The sequence below is a fragment of the Mauremys reevesii genome, linkage group 21, assembly GCF_016161935.1.
Source record: "Mauremys reevesii isolate NIE-2019 linkage group 21, ASM1616193v1, whole genome shotgun sequence".
NCBI lineage: Eukaryota > Metazoa > Chordata > Testudines > Geoemydidae > Mauremys > Mauremys reevesii.
The window spans coordinates 20017394-20040754 of record NC_052643.1 but is presented as its reverse complement, the minus strand read 5'-3'; the positions used below and the strand labels follow the sequence as shown (position 1 = coordinate 20040754).

The 23361-nt window shown below is 45.4% G+C and overlaps 2 protein-coding genes across 2 annotated transcripts in view; one reads left to right on the top strand and one right to left on the bottom strand.

Moving 5' to 3' along the window:
* The window catches only part of PER3 (period circadian regulator 3), a 64392-nt gene that overhangs the window by 24317 nt on the left and 16714 nt on the right, over window positions 1–23361 (bottom strand). Inside the window, 3 exon segments of the mRNA XM_039509574.1 lie at window positions 898–985; window positions 2091–3391; window positions 22118–22183. The gene's annotated coding sequence lies outside the window, so the exon portion shown is untranslated.
* UTS2 (urotensin 2) lies at window positions 18316–22321 on the top strand. The gene is given in 5 exon segments (XM_039508751.1): window positions 18316–18408; window positions 18410–18521; window positions 20590–20706; window positions 21433–21476; window positions 22142–22321. Coding segments are annotated over 5 exon segments (483 nt in total). The 3' UTR covers window positions 22259–22321.

The window sequence follows — 23361 nt, the reverse complement described above, 5'->3', positions numbered from 1 at the left end:
TGTGCTAGATAATAATAATAATGGGTGGAGACAACTGGGGGGGCTTAGTGGCTGGTTTGGCTCCTGCCCCCTCTCCCCCCACACAATTAGGGATTGCGTTAATAAATAAAGGAAACACTGAGTTTGGAACAGAAATCCATTGATTTCACCTTATTAAATGTGGACAAAACTCTACCACCGCCAAATAAAAATATGTTGCTTATGCCTCCGTGACATGTAAGACTAAAAGTTAATATTCCCTGAAGACGACCACATGTCCCTCCTAACTAACTTCTAGACCAACCTACACATCTTGTGTCCTAGCTGCCTTAGAGACAATGCTCTCCCTGTGCATCATCCCAGCTGGGTTTTTATATAATGACTATGCACAGAGCTCACCCTGGGGCCTGTTTATAAAAATCTAAAAGTAAAGAAAGGTAAAACTTATTTCCATTATTACAAAACCAGAAGAAAAAGACTGGCCAGCCACAACCCAATATCTGGCACTGCTGCTCAGACGAGGCCCCACCAGGACAATACAACCTTCTAGCTACAATACTGTTCTTACCCACTCTCCCCACACCTGAGCAGTGGGAAGCCGCCCACACCTCATTTCTGTGGGCCTTCCCCAGTTAACATTTTCCAGCCCCATTTTAATAGCCTCCATTTGGTGTTGTCTGTGTTAAAAGCTTCAGTAAAAAAACCACATATTTATTAAAGGGACAAGGATAGGAGGCCAAACGCTGACTTCTTGGGGTGTGATCCTGTACTGTAAATCTCCCCTTCAAAATTGCAGGAGTGGATGTATCCCTGTCCCTCTAATCCAAATTCACTCCTGCTAATGCTTGCATCCCTGATACAGCAGGTAAAGTTCAGTTTGCTGTGTGCCCCATGATAAACAAACCGATGTACAAATACCTTCTTTCTTCACCCTGGTTCGGTCCCTACTCTTGTTTATCTCCTCCCTTTCAAGGAGGCAGGGTTTCCACTCCAATCACTATCAGCCCTGCAGTAAATCAGACATCATAGGGAGGATTTATTAGTATTTGTTGTAGTACTAAGAATTATTTGATAAATAAGAATCCACTTCTGGAATGGCGAAGGGAAGCTTCTGCATGGATGGCTGCCAGGAAAGGCCAATTCATCTTTGCAATAACCTTGAAAGTGTCCCTTTAAATGTCATGTTGCCTGAGAAGACCTGGGCCAGCCTGCCTCTCATTAAGTGCACAAATTTGTCCTAAAATTTGAGTCACTGAGGCTGTATAGACTCCATTTAATTAACAGCAACAAAAAACATCATCCATGGAGTGAAGAATTAAAGGGATTATGCACTTGGATAGTGAAATGCAAAATTAAAATCAGCCTCTATGTGCCATTCATCTGCTGCCCAGGGTAAGTAGGACAGATACATTCCAGTGACCATTAGGAGGCCTCTTTAATCAGTCAGTGGCTCTTGTCCAAGGTCTGGGGTGCTACAGACTGCCTCACATTTGTCCTCTAAAATCAACTGTGGGAGGGTTAACAAACTGCTTTATTCTGCAGCAACTAGCTGGACTGGAGGAAATGCACACTGGAGCAGCCACCCTTCCACTGCTCTTCAGTGTCTGTGGAAAAAGCAGGCAGGGAACACATACAAAACCTGGAAATAGGCAGGGGTGAAAGTAAAACGGAGCTCTTTCCGGTACGGGGACGCTCTGTCCCCCATTCCCCCCACCCCCAAAGGGGCAGGGCCTCGGGTGGAAGGGGCAGGGTTGGGGGGGGGTCAGCGTCCCCTAGCCAGTCCAGCTGAGCTCCCTGGCCCACACTGCCTGGGGCTCCAGCGGCGATTAAAGGGCCCAGGGCTCTGGCCAGCTCTGCTGAAGTAGCAGCAGCAGCGGCCAAATCCCTGGGGCCCTTTTAAATCGCGGCCCCAGGGCAGCTACTTCTTTTGCCCCCCGTTGGAGGTGTGGGGGGAGGGGCAGCGACATTAACGTCAGTGGTACGGGCTGGTACAGGCGGCTGCCTTTTACCGGTAAGCCGTACTGCCTTACTTTCACCCCTGGAAATAGGTCAGAGGGGGACAGAAGGGATAAGGATTGCCATGGCAGAACTGCTTCTGCTCTGCTCCCTACCGTGGATTCCAGCTCTTACTCTCTTGTTCCTGCAGACAGTGATCCAGTGCATCATCTTCAAGGACAGCAAAACCTCGACAAACTGCAGATCAAAAAGGTTAAAACAAAAAATTAATGAGGAACATAGTCCAATTTACTGAGTAAAGCATGCATCCCCACCCAGCTTGCTGTCAAAAGAGGAGGCACTCTCTCCCTTTGCTTCACTAAGCTACTTGTAATTGGAAATTCTTCATTTTTACTAATCCTCATTTAGAGGCAGAGAGAATGCAAGGGAACAGCACTGCCAGCCCTCCCTGTTATGGGGCAGAGGCTGCAAGAAGCTACCATGACCCTTTTTCCTTTATTAGAACCAAACAATCACTTTCTCACTGACTCTTGGCAACCGCACATCTCGACAAACACCCAAAGCCTGGTGAGTGTTGGCTAGGGGAGGGGGCGCTCTACATGGGGAAAAGAGCACTCTGCCAGGGTTGCGGTGCAGCCAACTAGGGGAAAAAATTCTAAAATTCTCCCACACTTTTCCACAGGCAGAGATCATCGTAGCAGATATCTCACTGCTGAGAGTAAGCAGGGAAGCGAGGATACATCTACTACATGCTTGTGGCTTCTGCCCTGGTCCCTATGCTGCTTGCCTGTGTGCCACTTTGATCCTTGTACAAATGATTGCCGGATGGTGCACGCAAGTTTCCTACCATGGGGAAGGAACAAAGCAGTTCTGCAAAGGAACCTTTGGCAGAGGATTGCTGAGTACCTCCAGGAAACTTTCCTAGAGATCTCTCTGGAGGATTCCCGTGAGATCTTGGTGTGCAGCAACACCCCGTTCCACCGCACTGATTAGCTGCACAGGGAAATATCCAGCACACAGAAACACAGCCAGACATGTATAGTTCTACACCCTGAACCCACCTCTGCGCCACACAGACCACAGCCACTTACCAGGCGTCTCCTCTCCTGCTTCTGATTGCCAGAGAGCAACTGCTGAGACTGGCTAGATACCTGCCAGGAGCTCCACATCATCTAACTCCACCTCTTCATCAATGACTTCGTCCTCCGGGTTAGGTCTTCTTTCCGCCACCTCCAGGGCTGTCGAAATATCCACGGGGCTCTTGGAGGTGGTGGTGAGGTTGTCACTGAGAATAGCGGCCAGCTCCTTATAGAAGTGGCAGGTCTTAGGTGCAGCACGGGAGCGATGGTTTGCTTCCCTCGCCTTATGGTACACCTGCCTCAGCTCCTTGATCTTCACGCTGCACTGCAGCATGTCCCAATCACAGTTCTTTTCACGCAAGCCTCGAGAAATTTGCCTGTAGGTATCAAAATTCCTATGGTTCACATGCAGCTGGGACTGCACAGCCTCCTCTCCCCAAATACTGAGCAGATCCACAGTGGTCCAAGCGGAAGAGCGTTTGCTGCGATAACCCGCCATGGTCACCTGGGAAGATGCAATGAGACCTCTCCATGCCGAGCCAACAAAAAATGGAATTTCAAAATTTTTCAGGGCTTCTAAGGGGGTGGGGCAGGTGGTTGTTTACCTGGCTGTAGGGCCGTGGAGTTCAAACTGCTGACTAGAGCAGTCAGGATGGGACACCTCCTGGAGGCCAATTAAAGCAATAAAATCAAGCATGGTGTCTACACTGGCACTTTGTTGACAAAAATTTTGTGCAAAAATCCTTGCATCTCTCATCAAGGTGGTTTTATTTTGTCATCCAAACGGTATTTTTGCTGGCAGAAGTCGAATCGCAGTATGTACGCATCCACTGTTTTGTCGACAAAAGCTGCCTTTTGTCGACAAAACTCGGTAGTATAGACAAGGACTTAGTGAAATGAAGAGTTATCAGAAGTTCATCCAGTAACACCCTCTCTAAGACTGCAATCTGTGAGACACACACAGCTAACACCAGCTCAATCAGAAACTAGGTGTGTTTGAAAACCCAGGTAATAGCTCTCCCCAGCTATAGGAAGCTACATGACCACATTCCACAGCCTGAGAAGCTGCAGCTCTCAACTGCCAAGACTTTACTCTTAACTATGTGTTTGATTATCTGTACTTAGGGTTTCCTGCAATGTTTATGTAACACCAAGTGAAAGACTAGAGAAGCAGTTAATGAACTCCCAGGATTTCACTAGACTTTGACAGTTTTTAAGACATATATAAGGTTTCTGTGATCACCTGGCACAGTAGGGGGGAGACAACTAACGAGCTGTGTAGCTTCCCTTTAGCACACTGGCATAAATAAAGCTCAACACTCACTAATGAGAAGGCCGCTGCAATTAAGTCAGGTGTCTCTGTTCATGGAAAACCTGTGCTGTAGAAGGCGACATCATACATTGTATTGACTTTTTGTTTGTACTTAAAGATCATCTCACTCCATGTAATTCAAGTGCTGTGCCTGATGTTAGGGCTACATGGTACTGCTTTCTGATCTGGTTTATAAGCAATTCTGGCAAATTGCCTCTAGGAGAATGGAAAACACCTGTTCAAATGGGTACTTCAAAATACATTTTAACTATATTTACTCAAATGTACATACTAAAAAGTAGAAGCAACTGGAATTTTGTATGGTCGTTTCTACTTGCAGGATCACACAAAAGCAGCTATTTGTATAGACATAGGAGAGCCTCTCTGTTGAGTTACGGAGAAAGTATGTCTGTATACTCTATATAATGAGATGAATAGTTAAAAACAACATGTAATTTATATTTATACTGACAAAGTGAGGGACAATCACAGTACAGGAGAAGGGTACCTGGCCATTAAGGAGAGGTACTTAATTAAGGAGACTTTGAACCCTGCAAAACAACAGCTTCAAAGGCACTTGTTTGGCTCCTTCATTTTATAATTTGTTATGAATGTCGTCAGAATCCATGCTACCCCATTCCCCCACAGGTGAAACAATTACATTCAAGGAATATTTCTGCATACTGCTCTGTGGGTTTAGAGTGGCATCTTCTCATCAAAACAGGAATGAGCACAGACAGGGCCAGTGCAACCATTTAGGCGACCTAGGGTGCTGAGATTTGGGAGGAGGCATTTTCTTTGGCAGCGACCACGGCGGCCAGATCTTTGACCGCCCCGGTCGCCGCCGGCATTTAAGCGGAGGGAGCTGGGGCAGGGGAGCGTGGGGAAGGCCGCTTGCAGCAAGTAAGGGGGGGCCGGCACGCAGGGAAACTCCGCGCCCCACCTCCTCCCCGAGCACGCCGTGGCTGCTTCACGTCTCCTGCCTCCCAGGCTTGCAGCACTTAAGCTGATTGGTGCTGCAAGCCTGGGAGGCGGGAGAAGTGAAGCAGTGACGGCGTGCTCGGGTGAAGGCGGAGCAGGGGTGAGCTGGGGCGCCTCAGGGTGGAGGGTAGGGAGCTGCTGTGTGGGAGGCACCTCAGGGTGGAGGGGGGGAGCCTCAGGGCAGGGGCTCAGGGATGGGGGAGGGCGCAAGGTGGAAGTTTCGCCTAGGGCGCGAAACTTCCTTGCATCGGCCCTGCGCACAGAACAGACAGGCAAAGAACAACTGGAAGCGGTTTGGAGAGAGAATCTTTCAGACAGCTACACTGCTCAAAGAGAAGAAGACATAAAAGCCAGGATATTCCAGAATAGTCAGCCAGGGTACAGATGCCTCTAACATGAAATGTAACTTCTTTTCGTCAAAATAACTATTCCGGATCCCCGATACTTTCATGGAAACAGCTGTACTTCAAACAAGACGTCCTATGTGCAACTTGCAACAGGATGCTCTTGCTTCACCACAAGACCTAAGTTGGAGAAACCCCAAGTCTGGTGCTCAAACCTGGTATCCCAGATACATCAACATTTGACAGTCAAGCTCAGGAGCTCTATGCACTGCCCCCTTGCTGGAAACACAGCACTCCAGTCCCCTTGCTCCAGGGAGAGTAGATCCAAATACTGACAGATTTCCAGGCGCTGTTTGTGTGCATTCTTCTAAAGTTTGTATTGACAAATATGGCAAAAGAATATCTATAAAGTTGGGCAACCTTTAATTGCCCAGTCAAGATACAACCTAACATTTTTGTATGTGCCTTGTGCTAAACAAAGGCTCCTGCTGCATATTCCTCACATGAACTCAGACTCCTCAGACTTATCAGAATTCTTTCTATAACCAACAATTGGGACATCACAAATGGGATTCTCACATTAAGGGGAATGAGCAGGAGATGCTCTAGAGTTTAAGGAAACAAGGATCCTGTCTGTAGGCAAATCATCCTCAAAATAAGAGGATGGGGAAATGCAAAAAGTAGATGCATTCAAAGCAGAATATTTGCAAGATGGCACAGGTGGCCTTTCAAGAATAAATGGTGCAATTTTAGGAGATTTGTTTTAAGAGAAGTAGAAAACAATCAGTCCTTATCTCTCCTGTGGGACAGCAGGGGAAGTGGCCAATCAGCCAGAAAACAGTAATAAAACATCATCTAAGCAAACCTTATGACTGCTATTGCAATTTACTGGCTTTAAGTCCTCATTACAAACTGAGTTTAGAACAGGAAGTAACAGAAGGGCTGCTGGACCAGATGAAGGAGAAGAAGAAAGGGCCATCTGAACATAAACTCCACTAGGACTTCAAGACTGATGATATACAGGAGAGAAGAGACTGCTAGAGAGCTGACAACGAAAATAATTATACATAGTTACTTGACTATATAGCATATGTATGTCATCCAGGGCCACATGAGTTTATGAAGTCTTGGAAATCAATTAATTTCTGTTGTGCCCCAGATTATTTGCTGGAACTAGGCCCAACCACAGAAGATAGCTACAAAACTGTAACATAAGGTTACTCACCACAAAGGAAATGATCAAGGAGATGTGCAGAAATGCTACAACTTAGCTTATACACAAACTTAAGCTATCACCTTTCAACGTTTTTCCCCTAGAGAAAGGTCACCCATAGGAAATGGATATGAGGTTGGAGGGGGACAAAAACAGTGAAAATTACTGCATATGGGAGATATAAACCATAATGTAAGTGAGCACCTTTAATACCTTGCACGTCATCCTTCCCCCACAAGATCTGTGGAGCCTGGGGCAAATTGTCCCACTGCCCCCCCCTCCCGCCCCCGGGTGACCCTGGGAACAAATTGATAAACTAATAAGTCTCCAAGACCCGATGCGATTCACCCAAGAGTTCTGAAGGAACTCAAATGTGAAATTGCCGGACTACCACCTGTCATCTGAAACCTATCATTTAAATCAGCTTCTGTACCAAATGACTGGAGGATGGCTAATGTGATGCCAATTTTTAAAAAAGGCTCCAGAGGTGACTGTGGCAACCACAGGCCAGTAAGCCTCTCTTCAGTAGCAGGCAAATTGGTTGAAACTATCGTAAAAAAACAAAATTGTCAGACACACAGATGAACATAATTTGTTGGGAAATAGTCAACATGGTTTTTGTAAAGGGAAATCATGCCTCACCAATCTACTAGAATTCTTTGAGGGGGTCAACAACCATGTGGACAAGGGGGAATCTAGTGGACACAGTATATTTAGATTTTCAGAAAGCCTCTGACAAGGTCCCTCACCAAAGGCTCTTAAGCAAAGTAAGCTGTCATGGGATAAGAGGGAAGGTCCTCTCATGGACTGGTAACTGGTTAAAAGATAGGAAACAAAGGGTGCATCTGTCTGTCCTGGGTGTCTATAGGTGCCTGAGCATCTGTTTGTCCTGCATGTCTGCAGGTACCTGTGTGCGTCTGCCCTGGGTGTCTGTAGGTCCCTGTGTGTCTGTCAGTATCTGTGTGTGTCTGTCCTGCATGTCTGTAGGTGCCTGTAGCTGTCAGTGTGTCTGTCTCGCTGTCCACAGGGGAGCTGGCGCCTGCTTGGCTCCGGCCCATGAGGGCTCCTGTTGCTGGGCAGGCGGGTCGCAGTGAGCACTGCCCCACTTGGGCCCCTCAGCCACGCTCCCACCATCACAGCCGCAGCTCCGGCTTGCTCTGTGGGGGCTGCCCAGCGCCTCCTCCATGCGGCGGCTAGGGGCCAGTCCTGGCCGGGAGATGCACTTCCTGCTCTGGCCAGCGCCGAGCGGGCAGGGACAGGGGAGAGCTCTACGGGGACCCAGTTGTCTGGGGGAGGGGAACCTGGCAGCGGTCAGCGGGTGTCCTGGAGCTAGGGTTGCCAACCCTCCAGGATTGGCCTGGAATCTCCCAGAATCAACATTGATCTCCTGGTGACTAGTAAAAGCAATCTGGGACATTTTAATAGGATATTTTAAGAAAATGACATTATGTCATGTTGGGAAAAAAAAATCTCCTGGAATAGCTTCAGTCAGAGTTGGCAACCTTACCTGAGGCAGACATGAAGAAATGCCGCTGGTGCCTGGGGGAGGCCCACAGGCAGAAGGGCCCTTGCTCCTTCCCAGCCTCTAGTGACCAGAATCATTAACTTCAGGTTATAGAAAATTTTTAAATAATCCCCATAATTTTCAACGTCTGGCATAATCACTTTTCTGGTGTCCCCTTGGGGCTGGGTTAGAGAGGGATTGGGATAAAGGACTTGATATAATAGTGTGGTTTTCACAGTGCTGGTAACCAGACTATGCAGAGTTTTGTAGATATGTTTTATAAGAAACACTTTCTTGCCCTGTTTGCATGGAAAACATGTAACAAAATTAACAAGTGCATCTTACTGAAAAGAACATCCCAGCTACTGGAATTATAAAGGCAAAACCCCAGAAGAAACACTAGTTCAGTTAACTGTGGCAGAAATTGTGCAACCAAACACTTGTTCCTGTATCAGTTCACTCAGCATGTAGGTAACCTCTGTGAATCAGGGGGTCAGGGCTTGAATAGCTGGATCGTTTAGCCAAAAACAAGGCATAGATCTGTAGGCTAAAGAGACCATAATGCTATTTCACCCTTCAGATTGTGAGCTGGTTGCCACATGGGCCAGAGAGGCATTTCCCTTCCTTTCACACCCACACCAATCAGCTATGAGTGAGTGTCAGATGTCATTTATTTATGACATATCTTACATAAGGAAAAATGCATGTAACAAATGAACAAAATCTTTTCCCACAAAATTGTACACACTAAAGGCAGAACTGAATATAGAACAGCTGACACAAATAGCAGAAAGAAGAGTTGTGTGTCAACATTATTCTTAGGTCACATGGGGTGATTTGAGGAAGGACAAGTGAAGGCATTTAGTGGATGTTGCCATTCCAAGTGTGGAGGAAGGAAAAGAGACAAAAGTGAATGAAGGGGACAAAAAGAAGGGTTTGGCAAGAAGCCAAGGCAGAACTTTGACAACAGGATGTGATGTAGAAGAGACTGGATATTCATATGGGTAACAAGAAATATCTAGAGTTATAATAGTTAATGATAATAAAGATCCCTGGCTTTGATCTCCCACAATCCTCATGGGCAACCCTAAACCATATCTGCACAAACTATGGCAGATGCGGATACTTGCTTGCAACTGTGGTCACCCAGAACAGACCAGGGAACATAACAACTCAATGCCCACTTCACAAATATGAAGGAGGCATCATAGCAATACACTCTGCTACTCCAGACACAATTATCTGGCTTAACCATCTAACCGTAAAATTATAATTGTTGCTCTACATTTACATCAGCCACACAAAGAAGGTGACAAAAATGTTGGAAGGGATACTAAACCTCCAATCTCTATTAGGGATACAAAGTACAAGAAAGACTTAGCTAAAAACAGGACAAGAGAGGGAAAGGAGGAGATTTTGTTTTCTTTGAATTTATACACTAGTAGTACAAAGTGCCCCTTCATGGCTCCAGGCACCTTAGCCATATGTTAAAAAATTCAATCACACTACTACAAACAGAAGTAAATCCAGTAGCTTCCACACAACCAACAGAGGTAAAAGCCATCTACCAGTACCAGCTCTCTCTGCAAACTCCTCTCCCTCCTAAATCTTAGAGAAAAAGAGGGACTTCACAGTGTGCCCAGAAGGGCAACAGATTTGGGCTATTTTGGATAGTAGCGGGAATGAACTCCAGAGTTCAGTGCACCTCAAAGACAGCACCCTGCTAAGTGCCCGTTTTCCATACTAAAGGAGCACCAGAGTGAGAACCCTGGCTTCTCACAATTGCAGCCGTGTGGCACAGGAGAGAGGCAGCAGGCCAAAACAACAACTTAAATTCTAGCTAGAAACCCTCAGGCAGCCAGTGTGGAGCCTGTATACCAGGTGCTGTGCTCCCAACAAGAAGCTCCACTGAATAAGCGAGCTTCAGTGTTTTGCATCATCTTCAGTTTACAGGTTGATCTAAGGTGTTGGGAGCATTGCAGACATGCTGAGCATAGATCACAGTAACAAGGTTTGCATCAGAGAGACGTGGTCATAGCTATTTGGCTAGCTGGAAGTGAGCTGTCCTTGTCAAGGCTTCTCTGAGCCAACGAATAGCAGCTGGGGATCCAACAGCACCTCCAGATTATAAAGCTAGTGCCAGGCAAACACCCACAACAAAGGAAGTGATGTAATCCTTTCCATATCTTCCAAGTGCTTCCCCAAATCTACCTGCACTACTTCACTTTTACCCTTGAACTTCATCCAAATACCTCTCATCTGTGACTCTCTCTACCAAACAGTGGGTAAAGCACATGATAGCTCTGGCCGAGTCAGATGAAATACAAGTATATAGGTGGGTTTACTGATAGCTCTGCAGCCCATGCCTCTTTACTAACCTTCCTAGGAGCCCCATATGCTCACCAAACAAGAAGGACATGAGATGGAGCCCTGCAGAAGAACAGCTTTGGGACAGAACTGACCAAAACTACACTGAGGGATCTCTCTAAGATAGTGGTGCCCAACCTTTTTGGGGCCAGTAGCACATTCATGTTTTCAGAAGCGTATGGCAGGCGCCAACAATTTTTCAAGACTTATTTTGTATTTGTACATTAAATAATATGAAAATCATATTTAATATTACATAATATATAAATCCATAAGATAAAAGGGTAATTTTACATGTAAAAGGTATTAATTAAATTATTCGGCAATTACTCTTTCATCTTACCATGTGAATTTGCTCTTTTTTATCTACCTGTAAGAAAAGTTAAGGAGTTTTTACAAAATAAATATCATAAACAGTTTTCATCTTATTTATTTTAAAAAAGTAAAATATATTTGGACCAGCAGTTCAAGGTTTATTATTCTTACTTTAACATAGAATGAAGCCTGCAGCCCCGGAGTTCTCTGTCCCCGGCAGGCAGGGCCGGCTCCAGGCCCCAGCACGCCAAGCGCGTGCTTGGGGCGGCATGCCGCAGGGGGCGCTCTGCCGGTCGCCAGGAGGGTGGTAGGCGGCTCTGGTGGACCTCCCGCAGGCGTGCCTGCGGATGCTCCACCGGAGCCGCGGGATCAGCGACCGCCAGAGCGCCCCCCGTGGCATGCCGCCGTGCTTGGGGCGGCAAATTGCTAGAGCCGCCCCTGCCGGCAGGGGCAGGGGCCACGGCTTCTCTCCAGCTTCGAAGCCGTAGCCCGGCGCCTGCTGGGGACCAAGAACACCGATGCCTGCAGCCCCGGAGAGAAGCCGCGGCCCCACACCTGCTGGGGACCGAGAACACCAGTGCCCGCAGCCTGCAGCCCCGGAGAAGCCGAAGCCCTGCACCTGCCAGGGATAGAGAACACCAGCACCTGCAGCCCTGGAGTTCTCTGTCCCCGGCCGCTGCTGGGCCGCAGCTTCTCTTCCCTGCTGGGCACTAGGCGGGCGCACATAAATGTCCCGGCAGGCGCCATGGCGCCCACGGGCACCGCGTTGGGGACCACTGCTCTAAGAGATAGGAATTAAGTAACCAAAGGGCAACGTTTCCTCTCCTGGATGGGTGGGCTTGCGGGTGAAGCAACACTACCAATTAGATTGTAAACTCCTTGGGCAGAGAGCATCTTTTCATTGTATATATTTGAGTAGTGCCTAGCACAATGAGGCCCTGATTCCCAATGGGTGCCACCAGGTGATATGGCAATCCAGATAACAACAACTGTGATTAGAAGAATAAAAGGCAGCCAATGGATTCAACATGATCAATATGGGCTCCTGATCTTTATCCACCACTGGCAGATCAAAGGTCAGAGTACGGGCACCCAGGTCTGTCCATTCAGTCTGAATGCACTTGATTTTTCTCTGCAGCATAACATAACATTTCCTCATAACAAGAGAGATTGGTATCAGCACCTAATTCTGTGGTGAAAATGCCAGTGTCCTGTCTACACTAGCACTTGCACTGTTGCTAGCACTCCCCAAAATTGTTAACATATAGACTAAGGTACCTGGTACAAAATCCATCCATCTGCAAAAACAGAGATGACTAAACTGGTCTAAATTCTTCTGGTGCTCAGATACTGCAGTGATGAAAATGCTATAATTGCAGCAGTCATTCAACACAGAACATGATGAGTAACATGACAGAAAGGAAAATTCTTAGGAATTGTCTATGTTTTTGCAGCTATAGAGAGACGCAGGTGTAGGCAAGAGAAGTCACTTCAGTAAGATATTATGTTTTTCTTAGTTTCCTATGAGTAACTCTGACCATTCACTTTTTTGCTGCTGGGGAATTTGCTGTTGGTCTTTTGGTTCGGTCCAAGACTCTTTCCTCAGGCCAGACTTTCTCACCTGGGTTAAAGCAGATTATTTGGGGGCACTTGGGGAATGAAAGGGATTCCCTTTGCTTATCCCTTCTGCCAATTGTATTGTTTCCCCATTTTACTTTTCAAAAATAAACTATAGTTTCCCAGTTGGCTCCATGATATTTTGTGTGGAACAAGTTTAATTCCCATGGGACAAAAATAGCCTCATTCTGAATCTGAAGACTGTACTCCAGTAGATGCATAATATAGAATCTGAATCCCATAGGTGGCTGATGTGTAACATTTCCAAGCTCCAGTCATGCCAGATTTGCTGTACTTCATGTTGAACATGTGAAGGTTTTAGTTGTTAATTCTCTAGTGTTGAGTGGACAAGGAAAATAAGGGCCAGTTTGTAAGGCTTCACTTGGAGAGAATAAACCCAGAATACTGTGTGCCAGCCCAGCAGGGCTTGCTTCAAAGAGGATATTCTCAGAACGGGTAGAAACTGCCCTACAAAGGAGCAGTGTTTTGGCAGCTGGGATCTGGTACTAGCCCAGGTCCCGGGGACTGTTTTATCTGCCCCCCCCCAAAAAAATCTGCAGAAGCATTTAATTCCTTGCCATCTTCACTCACATAAACATGCACTCATATGCACGCATACATGCATGCCTTTCAGCAACCCAGCTAAGAGAAAAGCGTACTTTCATTTACAACTTTTCTCTCAGATTCAAAGAGTAGAAATACTGTTTGGTTATACACAGGACACGCCACACATGCCATATTACCGTTACTGCCTATGCAATGGGCTAACAAGCAGCTAAGAAAAAGGAAAGTTAACAGGAAGTGTCCATGTTATGGTTAGGTTTTTGTCTGATCTTGTAAGTTTCAGTATCTCAGTTCCTTAACTACTTCCTTTTGTATGCTCAGGTTTACAACATTATATGGATACAGTATATGGATGGAAATATAATTGACTGGAAATACAACTTAGTGTGCATGACTTGAACAAGTGAAAGAGTGACCAGACAGCAAGTGTGAAAAATCGGGACGGGGGTCGGGGGCAATAGGAGCCTATATAAGAAAAAGACCCAAAAATCGTGACTGTCCCTATAAAATTGGGACATCTGGTCACCCGAACAAGTGACCATCCCAGATCAGCGACTTATAAAAGGATTTAATAATCCTAGAAATTTAGGATTGGAAGGGACCTTGAGAAGTCATCTAGTCCAGTCCCCTGCACTGAGGCAGGACTAAGTATTACCTAGACCAGTGGTCCCCAACCTTTTTGGGGCCAGTAGCACATTCATGTTTTCAGAAGAGTATGGCGGGCACCAACAATTTTTCAAGACTTATTTTGTATTTGTACATTAAATATGAAAAACATATTTAATATTAAATAATATATGAATCCATAAGATAAAAGGGTAATTTTACATGTAAAAAGGTATTAATTAAATTATTCGGCAATTACCCTTTCATCTTACCATGTGAATTTGCTCTTTTTTTATCTACCTGTAAGAAAAATTAAGGAGTTTTTACAAAATAAATATCATAAACAGTTTTCATCTTATTTATTTTAAAAAAGTAAAATATATTTGGACCAGCAGTTCAAGGTTTATTATTCTTACTTTAACATAGAATGAAGCCTGCAGCCCCGGAGTTCTCTGTCCCCAGCAGGGGCGGGGCTGCGGCTTCTCTCTGGCTTCGAAGCTGTAGCCCAGCGCCTGCCGGGGACAGAGAACACCGGCACCTGCAGCCTGCAGCCCTGGAGAGAAGCCGCGGCCCCGCACCTGCCGTTGACAGAGAACTCCGGGGCTGCAGGCTGCGGGCACCGGTGTTCTCGGTCCCTGGCAGGCGCTGGGCCCACCTAGTGCCCAGCAGGGGAGAGAAGCCGCGGCCCCGTGCCTGCTGGGGACAGAGAACTCCGGGGCTTCAGGTGCTGGCGCGTTCTCTGTCCATGACTACAGCTTCTCTCCTGCTTCTCCGGGGCTGCAGGCGCCGGTCTCGGTCCCCGTCAGGCGCCGGGCCGCGGCTTCTCTCCGGCTTAAGCCACGGCCCCGCACCTGCCGGGGACCAAGAACACGGGCGCCTGCAGCCCTGGAGAAGCCGGAGAGAAGCCGTGGCCCTGCGCCTGCCAGAGACAGAGAATGCCAGCGCCTGCAGCCCTGGAGTTCTCTGTCCCCGGCAGGTGCGGGTCCCCGGCTTCTCTCCCATGCTGGGCACTAGATGGGCCCCGCGTCTGCCGGGGACAGAGAACACTGGCGCCCGCAGCCCTGGAGTTCTCTGTCCCCGGCAGGCACAGGGCTGCGGTTTTTCTCCAGCTTAAGCCGCAGCCCCACACCTGCTGGGGACCGAGAACACCGGTGCCCGCAGCCTGCAGCCCCGGAGAAGCCGGAGAGAAGCTGAAGCCCCACGCCTGCCAGGGACAGAGAACACCGGCGCCTGCAGCCCTGGAGTTCTGTCCCCGGCAGGTGCTGGGCCGTGGCTTCTCTCCCCTGCTGGGCACTAGGCGGACACACATAAATGCCCCGGCAGGCGCCATGGCACCCGCGGGCACCGCGTGGGGGACCACTGACCTAGACCATCCCTGACAGGTGTTTGTCTAACCTGCTCTTTAAAACCTCCGGACACAGAGATTCCACATCTCCTTAGTAATTTATAGTTTGAATCAAAACTGGTCAACAGTATAAATTAACTCGTTTACAATGGTTCCTCCTGGTTAGTAAAGATTATTATTAAATATTGACAGTACAGTAATGTGGTTACTCTTCCTTGTTATTCCACAAGAAGTTCAATAATCAAACTGTAATCAAATAATCACCACCACCACCACCAAAGTGCCTTGTCATCTCATAGGCAAGTATTGCCACTGGAAGCAAAATCTACCAACATAGTGAAGATTCAAAGAATATTTTTGTTTTGAATAATGGTTTTGGAAAAGCTTAAAAAAACTCTCCTACAAAGAATCCCCCAAATTTTCAAACTGACATTTCACATCCACTTTTGCCAGCCACGTGCTTGGGTTTTTTTACCCTCATTAGAGGAGTTGTTTCCTTCGTTTGCATGATGACGTGCACCCTGCTCTTGAATGCCTTTGGCACCCCAGCAAAGAAGAGTTTATAGGTGACAAATGCAAGACCTGAGTAGAAAGCAATAAGATATGGGCAAGATGCCCGATTTCTACATGACGCACTTCATGATTGCTGTAAGAGGCTGCACTCTTCCTGGTGGGAAGACAAAGGACAAAAATTGCTTATGTAGAGTGCTTCCTTCATTAGCTTTCCTTAGAGAATATGATGAGTGAATGTTGATGATGCCATTGTCATTGATAGCTCACTGAAGGAGAAGTGTTTGTACTGAGCAGTCAGCACCATCTTAAACAATGAGATCATGCAGCAAATATCAGACCTAATTGCTGTTTGCAATCTTGGAATGAAAAGGTGCATGAGTCACAGAGGGAGGGAAGAGTTCCTTCAGCTACTTGCATTCCCTGTGGAGGGGGAGAAGGGTATATGAATTTGTTAATTTAGTTTTGTCGAACTCTTTTCTATCTCACTCACCCACCCAAACAAACAAAGACAAGTCCAGGAAGTAGGAAATGGGTCACACAGTTGAGGCATCTACAACAGATGTTTTACAAATTGATATATGGCTCCTATATGCACCTACTCACACGCTACTACAGATATAGCTCAATGTATGTAAGACATGCCTTACATGGAATGTCCCCACCCTTCTTGTGCCAGTGTTGGTGCACAGGATGGAAACTCTCTTCCATCCATCTCTGCCATTAGTTGCCACTTCCATCTGCTCTATGGTGTTGAAATCAATTCTTCTGTCCTCCCTGCAAAGGGTTCTTCTTAAGGTTTCTCTTGGGTGCTCATGTTTCCTCACACCAGTTGGTTTTCACTTGGCAGCTTCATGTGGGAGTCTGTATGTTGGCACCTGGTGTGTATGCGCCAAATCTGTCCATTGCTTTCTTCTATTGTAGGGGAGATGAACTGCTGGTTAGTGATTTATCAGATCTCTTTGCTGGTGATGAAGTCTGTCCAACCAGTGTACAGAATTTTTCTTAAGCACTTATTTTCTAAGGCGTCTAGTTTGCTATCTAACATAGATCTCCAGTTCTTGCTGCCATAACTTAGCACTGAGATCAATAACATCTGAGTTGAACATTCACAGTTTTGTTTTGGAATTTATAGTTTTGATTTCTGTACATTGTTGATTTTAGAGAATGGTGTGGATGGCTTTCCAATCCATGATGCCACTTTTTCTTGAGGTCACTGTTGGCTAGTACAGTGCTGCACAGGTAAATGAACGCTTATACTTCCTTAATGTGAGCTCTGTGCTGCTCAATACGTCCTTGCATCTTGGACAGATGACCTGTATCTCAAGCTGATGCAGATGCGATTGATCTGTTTTTTATTTTGTCATCTGGTGAATTCCAGTTACAGATAATTTTCAGATAACTCCAGAAGCTACAGTATGAAAGATCAACCTCATTAAAGACAAAAGGAAACTGAAAAGTCCTAGTATCAACTGATCAGAGCTCACTTTGTTTTTCCAGAGCGTTGGAAGGCAGGAAAACTATGTTCAGGGACACTGTGCCTGAACTGGGATGGCCATTTTTGTAGACCTGAATGCAAGCTCATGTTCTCAACATCACCCGAACCAAAGGTTCACAGCATAAATATATGTCAGTTTATGACATTAATATCTGTATACGGGGTGTGTGATGCTTGAAAGAACACCTGGCCCCTTCCCAGAGGAGTTCATAATCTAGAAGGAAAAGGCAGGTGTGACTGCAAGGAGAGGTGACGTGAGACAAGGTAGATGAATGGATGCAGGAACACCAAGAATAATGTCATGAGGCTGCTTGTTTTGCATGGTACCCCCAATGTTAGCTTTAAAAAGAAAAAAAGATAGCCAGCTAGAGAGTAGCACATTAAAGAAATTTACTTGATCTTGTATTAGATAAAGGAGGGAAACAGGTGGTAGGTAAGCTAGAAAGGAGGTCAGTGCTGCTCACAGGCTAGTAAAAGAGCTACATTTAACACTTCCCAAACTAGTTTATATGTATTGAGCGAGTCTCCACTTAACCGTAAAGGAAGATCAAAGTTATGATCCTGCTGCCAAGGCAATTCTCTAGGGCAATATTGGAAAAGGCCTTTGCAAATGGGAAAAAATAAACAGACATGAAATCTATGGGAAAAACACCAGCATCTTGAACTCAGCTCAGCTTTTCTTTGTAAATTAAACAACTGGATGGAAGTTTTAATCTCCTCTCTTCTCACTCTCCTGGCACGAGAACCCCCAACACAACATGACAACTCATCCATCCAACTCACAAAAGGCAAAAAAACAAAACATTTCATATCAGATGCTCTGCGTCAAGCTTGCTAAGGCTCATAAATCAGCCATCTCACTGCCCTGGTCATTTCAACCAATGTCTGACCCTTTCATTAACTCGTGATTTATAACTGGAAGTTATTTTTTATGCCAGATTTATAAACTTACTGTGCCTGGTTTGATATAATATCCACTTTGTACACCATGCAATGAGACAGTAAATTTATTGGCTATGAACTGTTACCTTGAAAAATGACATCAATGCAAAGTGGTTTCCATTTAGAATCAATGGGCAATAAAGTCATTGGATTTTTTTTTTGGATGATGATATTGATGAGGTCATGAGTGGCTATATAATGGTTGAAATTGGGAGGAGAAGCACCAGTCAGATAGCGGTTCTGCACGACGGGGTCAACAAAGACGAATTATATTCACGCAGCAACAATGCATAGGCTGGTATTCTGCTGTCTCTTTATTATCAGCCTCTCATGTCCTCTCTTGTCTCTCCCCATTATCGACTCCAGAGAGGTGTCCTATCAGCTCTCAGGTAAGACTTTTTTTTGCTTTTAGTGGTCCGGAGCTTAGTAGGGCACTGGACAGTAATGTCGGATGAGTAACCGAAAAATTCTTTCAGAAAGGACCTTTTCTCATCTCTGTTCTTCAGCTGTGGCAAAAAGCAGGTGTTTCTTCATGATGCTAGAGGCACAATTGGAATCAGCAGGTCAGTGTAAGTCCTCAGAAAATGGAGAGGTTGGGTGCCCTAAATATCCCTTGCTATTGCCTTCAGATCCTGAATGCAAGCTCTCTGAACCCTGCACCATGAAATGTGAGCGAGCTGACATTTGATTCTCCATTTAGAGTAGCCTGGCTGCATGGCCAGTTCCTCTGGCTGTACTTTAAGACGACTTATTCATTATTTTTAAAATTAAAAAATATCTAGAAGAAGTGGGAGTGGTACTGCAGAAATTAATGCAGTAACCACTCCCATCTTGGAGTTGAGAACAGTCCAATTTTGGCTTAAGTCAGCAGTGAAAATGAGTTTAGCCGTTTCACATTTAGTATCCTGGTAGAGAGTTGCTCACACTAAGGAGACTTCATTCAGTTTACAAAGAGAAGAAGTTTCTGCTTGGGGAATCCAAGGTTTAGAAAAGTAAAGGTACAGTAGGTCAGGACTGAGGGGCATAGGTAAAACAGGATAGGGGGTCCAAAAATGGAATAGAGAGGATACCATATAGTCAGGATTGAAGTGTACGAACTGAACTCTGAGCCAGGGCTCAGGACTGGAAGATCAGGGAATGCTGCAGGTCAGAAAGCTGTGCCCGAAGAAGGGACTGTGCCCAACTGCCCTCTACTTAAGTAATTCATGGTCTTTTGTTGCAGACACTGCTGCTAATTAGTTTACAAAGTCTGATAGACACGAAAGTGTTTTTCTAAATATTAGTAAGTCCAAAATTTAAACAAGTGTCTTTACAAACCTACTGTGTAATTGCAGTCAGTTTACAGCCAGCTGTCATTCAATCCAGACATCATCCACTGTATGATGAGATGGACGAGCTGGCAGTAACCAGTAATATCAACTGCATTTGTTTGGAGGCATGCATTACGCTTATTAAACCTTCTCTACTAATTAAAAAGCACCCTCTAGAGAACAAGAGACAAAAACCAGGAGTCTATATTTTTATTTCAAACCAAAGGTGTATATCAGCATTGCTAGGGAGAGGCAAAGTATATTAGAATAACTGTGTGAAATGTCTCAGCATATTGCATATGGAGGTAACCTTTTGTCATGCAAAGACATTTCTGAAACTTCCCAGTGACTTCTGCAACTGTTCCTATGCACAGTTACTAGGCAAACTACAGTATTCACTTATGGCCAAGGATTTAACCCCCCCCCCCCCAATATTTTGTTTTCATTACAATGTTTTAAATTTAATTTAAATAAAAGAAAGGGTTTGTGGGGAAATCAAAAGCAGATAAGTAATACCTATGATCCATTATATTGTCTCTAAATCAGCCAGCTATTTCAGGGTGCTAAAAGACCCCAGCTTGTATTCATGTAGGTTCTCCTGAAATGGTGTCACAAAGTTCTAGAAATCATTATCTTGTTAAATCTCACCTTCCTTTCCTTTCAGACAGTCGGATCTTGTTTTTGTAGCCTGTCCAGTTCATCTGAGCAGTAGCCACATGCTGCTCCATGTAATCATTTGGCAGATGGCCACTTTCACACTGTGTTTTTTAGCATTGCAGACATCCCAAACAGCAGTAGTTTCTGTGCTTGGGGCTGTAGGTACCCAGGGCTCCAAACCAATGGGTGACTTCTTGGGCCGAATTGGGCAGATCTGTTAGAGCAGTGAGACTAGAGACTGTAGAGATGTAACATCAGGAGGGTGACTCAGGTGCCCAAAGAGGCAATTGCCACCTTTTTCTCATTCATTAAATAAAGGTCAGTGATTAACTACTGGTGCCTTCTGACATCTTCAAAACATGGGGCCCACAGGCCTGGTCAGGAGCCAGCTGACTGAATGGATGTTACCCAAAAGGAAACAGGGCCCTGAGGCAGGTGTCATCCCATACAGACTCTGACGTCTTCTTTAAATATCTTCTTTTACCAACAGCAGATGAAGATACAAGATTAAATGTGGAGCGATTGGACAGCTTGGGGAGAGCGTCTCTGCTTCAGACTCTGCCAAGACTCCTGCGGGCACAAACTGAGGACACTCCCAGCAAAGAAGGTAAAGCTCTCCCATGCACTTTACACATAGAACTTTTCCAAGGTACAGAATACCAAGGGTCCCTTCTGAAAATTCACCTGCTTTGAGCAGCAAGAAATAAGAAACATCTTGCAATATGAATCTGCCTGGAGGGTGCACATTGTCAAAGCAGCTGAAGTTCACTGTCTGCAGAGAACCCAAACCCCACCAGCAGGAACATTTTAAGTCGGAGGGAGAATCAAAGAACCATCAGGTACAATCCCATTAAGAACTCATTAACAGTGAAAGGAAGTTGCAGCCCTCTAAGTCAGTGTGAGTCTGAAAAAAAGTCTGTTGAACTTCATACTGATGTTGAGTGGCTGTTGATGACTAAAAGGCAAGGAACTCCTCTAGGCAAGACAGGGACTTGGTCTGGGAGTGGGTAACTGAGCCATGCAAATATCACAATCTGTTGAAATGCAGCAGCATTTTCAGAAAATGCAGAATCTACAGCCATAAATGACAATGATTTATGCGGGAGAGAGGTTCCTTACAGGTAAGATTAAGTAAGTGCTGCAGCCCCACTATCATACACCCATCAGGAATAATGTGCTATGACAAGGACTGACCCTACATCAGAAGGAACAGTTGGTATTTGATCTTCTTAACGTCTGTTTTACCTCTGTGGGTTCTATTTTGGCAATCAGAAGTGACATGCGTAGTCTCTCCATTTCTAAATTAAGAAGCATTTCATACTTGTTTTTCCAGGTCTCAGCCCTAGCAGCTACAATCCAGGGGAAAATGTGAAAGAGGTAAGTGAATGACTAGCTATTGTCAAAATAAGAAACTGGAAACCTACATTTTAGATTAAGGAGAAGTGGTTAATAGGACACCCTTTAAAGACCCATTTAACTTAAAAATAGTTTAGATCAAAGTATGACCCATCTTTCTGTAGCAGAAAAAGGATATTGAAAGATGACAGAAAACTGCTAATTTGCATAATTTTAAAAATATTTCCAAGGCCATAGTAACACAGATTTGGCAGAAATTGAAGCATTTCAGCATAACTTTAAAATTCCAGCCCTCTCCTGAAAAACTGCCTTCCAAATAAAAGGCCAGTTCCAGCCTCTACAGGCCTGGCTAAAGAGTGTGTATGGATATGGGTGAGAGTCAATGAGTATGTCACTTTTCCCACTGCAACATGTGCAACATTAGCACAATGATACTAGGCTAATTGATAATACAAAATCATTACTATTTACCATATATCGATCCTTTAAAGATTAAGGCAGGGAGTTTGATTAGCATTTTGGATCACAGTTGGATATTGGGCTGTCTGTCTTCCCGGGGTAGTCAGAATATGGGGCCACAGGGCCCGGAGTGAGATGGCAGAGGGACTGCATCTCATTGTAAGCATTTTTCAGAGGATTAATCCGATTTCCCACTCACTAACCTGCATGCTGTTGCTTGATTTTAGGCTTTCTATGGAAGTCACCCTCGACTTGCTTTGCTGAGCCGCCTGCTGGCCAAAGACAGGAAACAGAATAAAAAACGTGGGAACCTCTCTGAGTGCTTCTGGAAATACTGTGTGTAGCCTGGGGCGGTGGGGTGGAGGACAAACTCTTTCCTGATCCTGGCTGCTTAATTTATAAAGATGTTAATAACTGTCTTGGAAACATGTACATAGATTTGCTTGTTTTAACATGAGGAGAATAAAGAAATGTGAAGCTGACTCTTAACTCTACATTCCACGCTGTTTGGAGATTAATAAATCCTCTATGTTTTGCAAATAACCCGTGAGCAATGAGTTATTTTCCTTCAGAGATTCCATTTCTCTTGGGTACTAAGTGATGGGGCAAGAAGGGGAAAACAGATGGCTGGTGAGGGACCAGTCTGGGAAATTAGGAATTCTATAGGATTGTCTCTCTAAGCAGAGGGATGGATGAACCAGCACTATGCCACACTAGTTTGCATAGTCTTTCATATAAATTGTATCTCCAAATGTGTTAATATAGTAACAGATCAGTAATAGCAAAGAGAGACACTAATTATACAGATCACCCCCAAAAGGAATCTGAGGGGGAGCAGACTACCAGAAGTGGTGAGGATGGGAGTGAGCTGAGGCGAACTGATGAAAAGGTGGGGGACATGGGAACCTGACCTAATGCATATTAGAAAACAGAGCAATTTCTTACAGCAGGCAATTTCTTTGCCTTCCAGGCCTCTCTGCTTTCACTCACCCAGCACACACTCTAACCCCTGCCCAGCACACTGGGGATGTAAGGGGCATTCACTGGCAAGAGGTATTAGGATGGTGTCTGACATTTATGCAGCCTCATTTCAGGTCTGGCTCTGCAGGATTTTGTATAACACAATAGCTGACTTGCATGAGAGCCCACCAACACCACTGGACAGCAGCCCCCCACCCCCACCTCTCCCCCATGCTGCTGATTACAGGAGGGCTGGAGAGGCTTTGTCTGGGGACACAACCAGCCTTGTCAGTGGCAGGATTCACTGAATTACATGGGTGGTTCTCCAATTGTCACAGCAGGGAAGCCTGTTAGCGGATGATCTTCTAGAGAACTGCTCCCATGCGTTTTCTTTCTCACAAAGCAACAAAACCTTATAGACTAATAGATGATGTAACACGTTCTGTGCAGCATGAGCTTTCGTGGGTGTTTACAGAAGAAGAAGAGA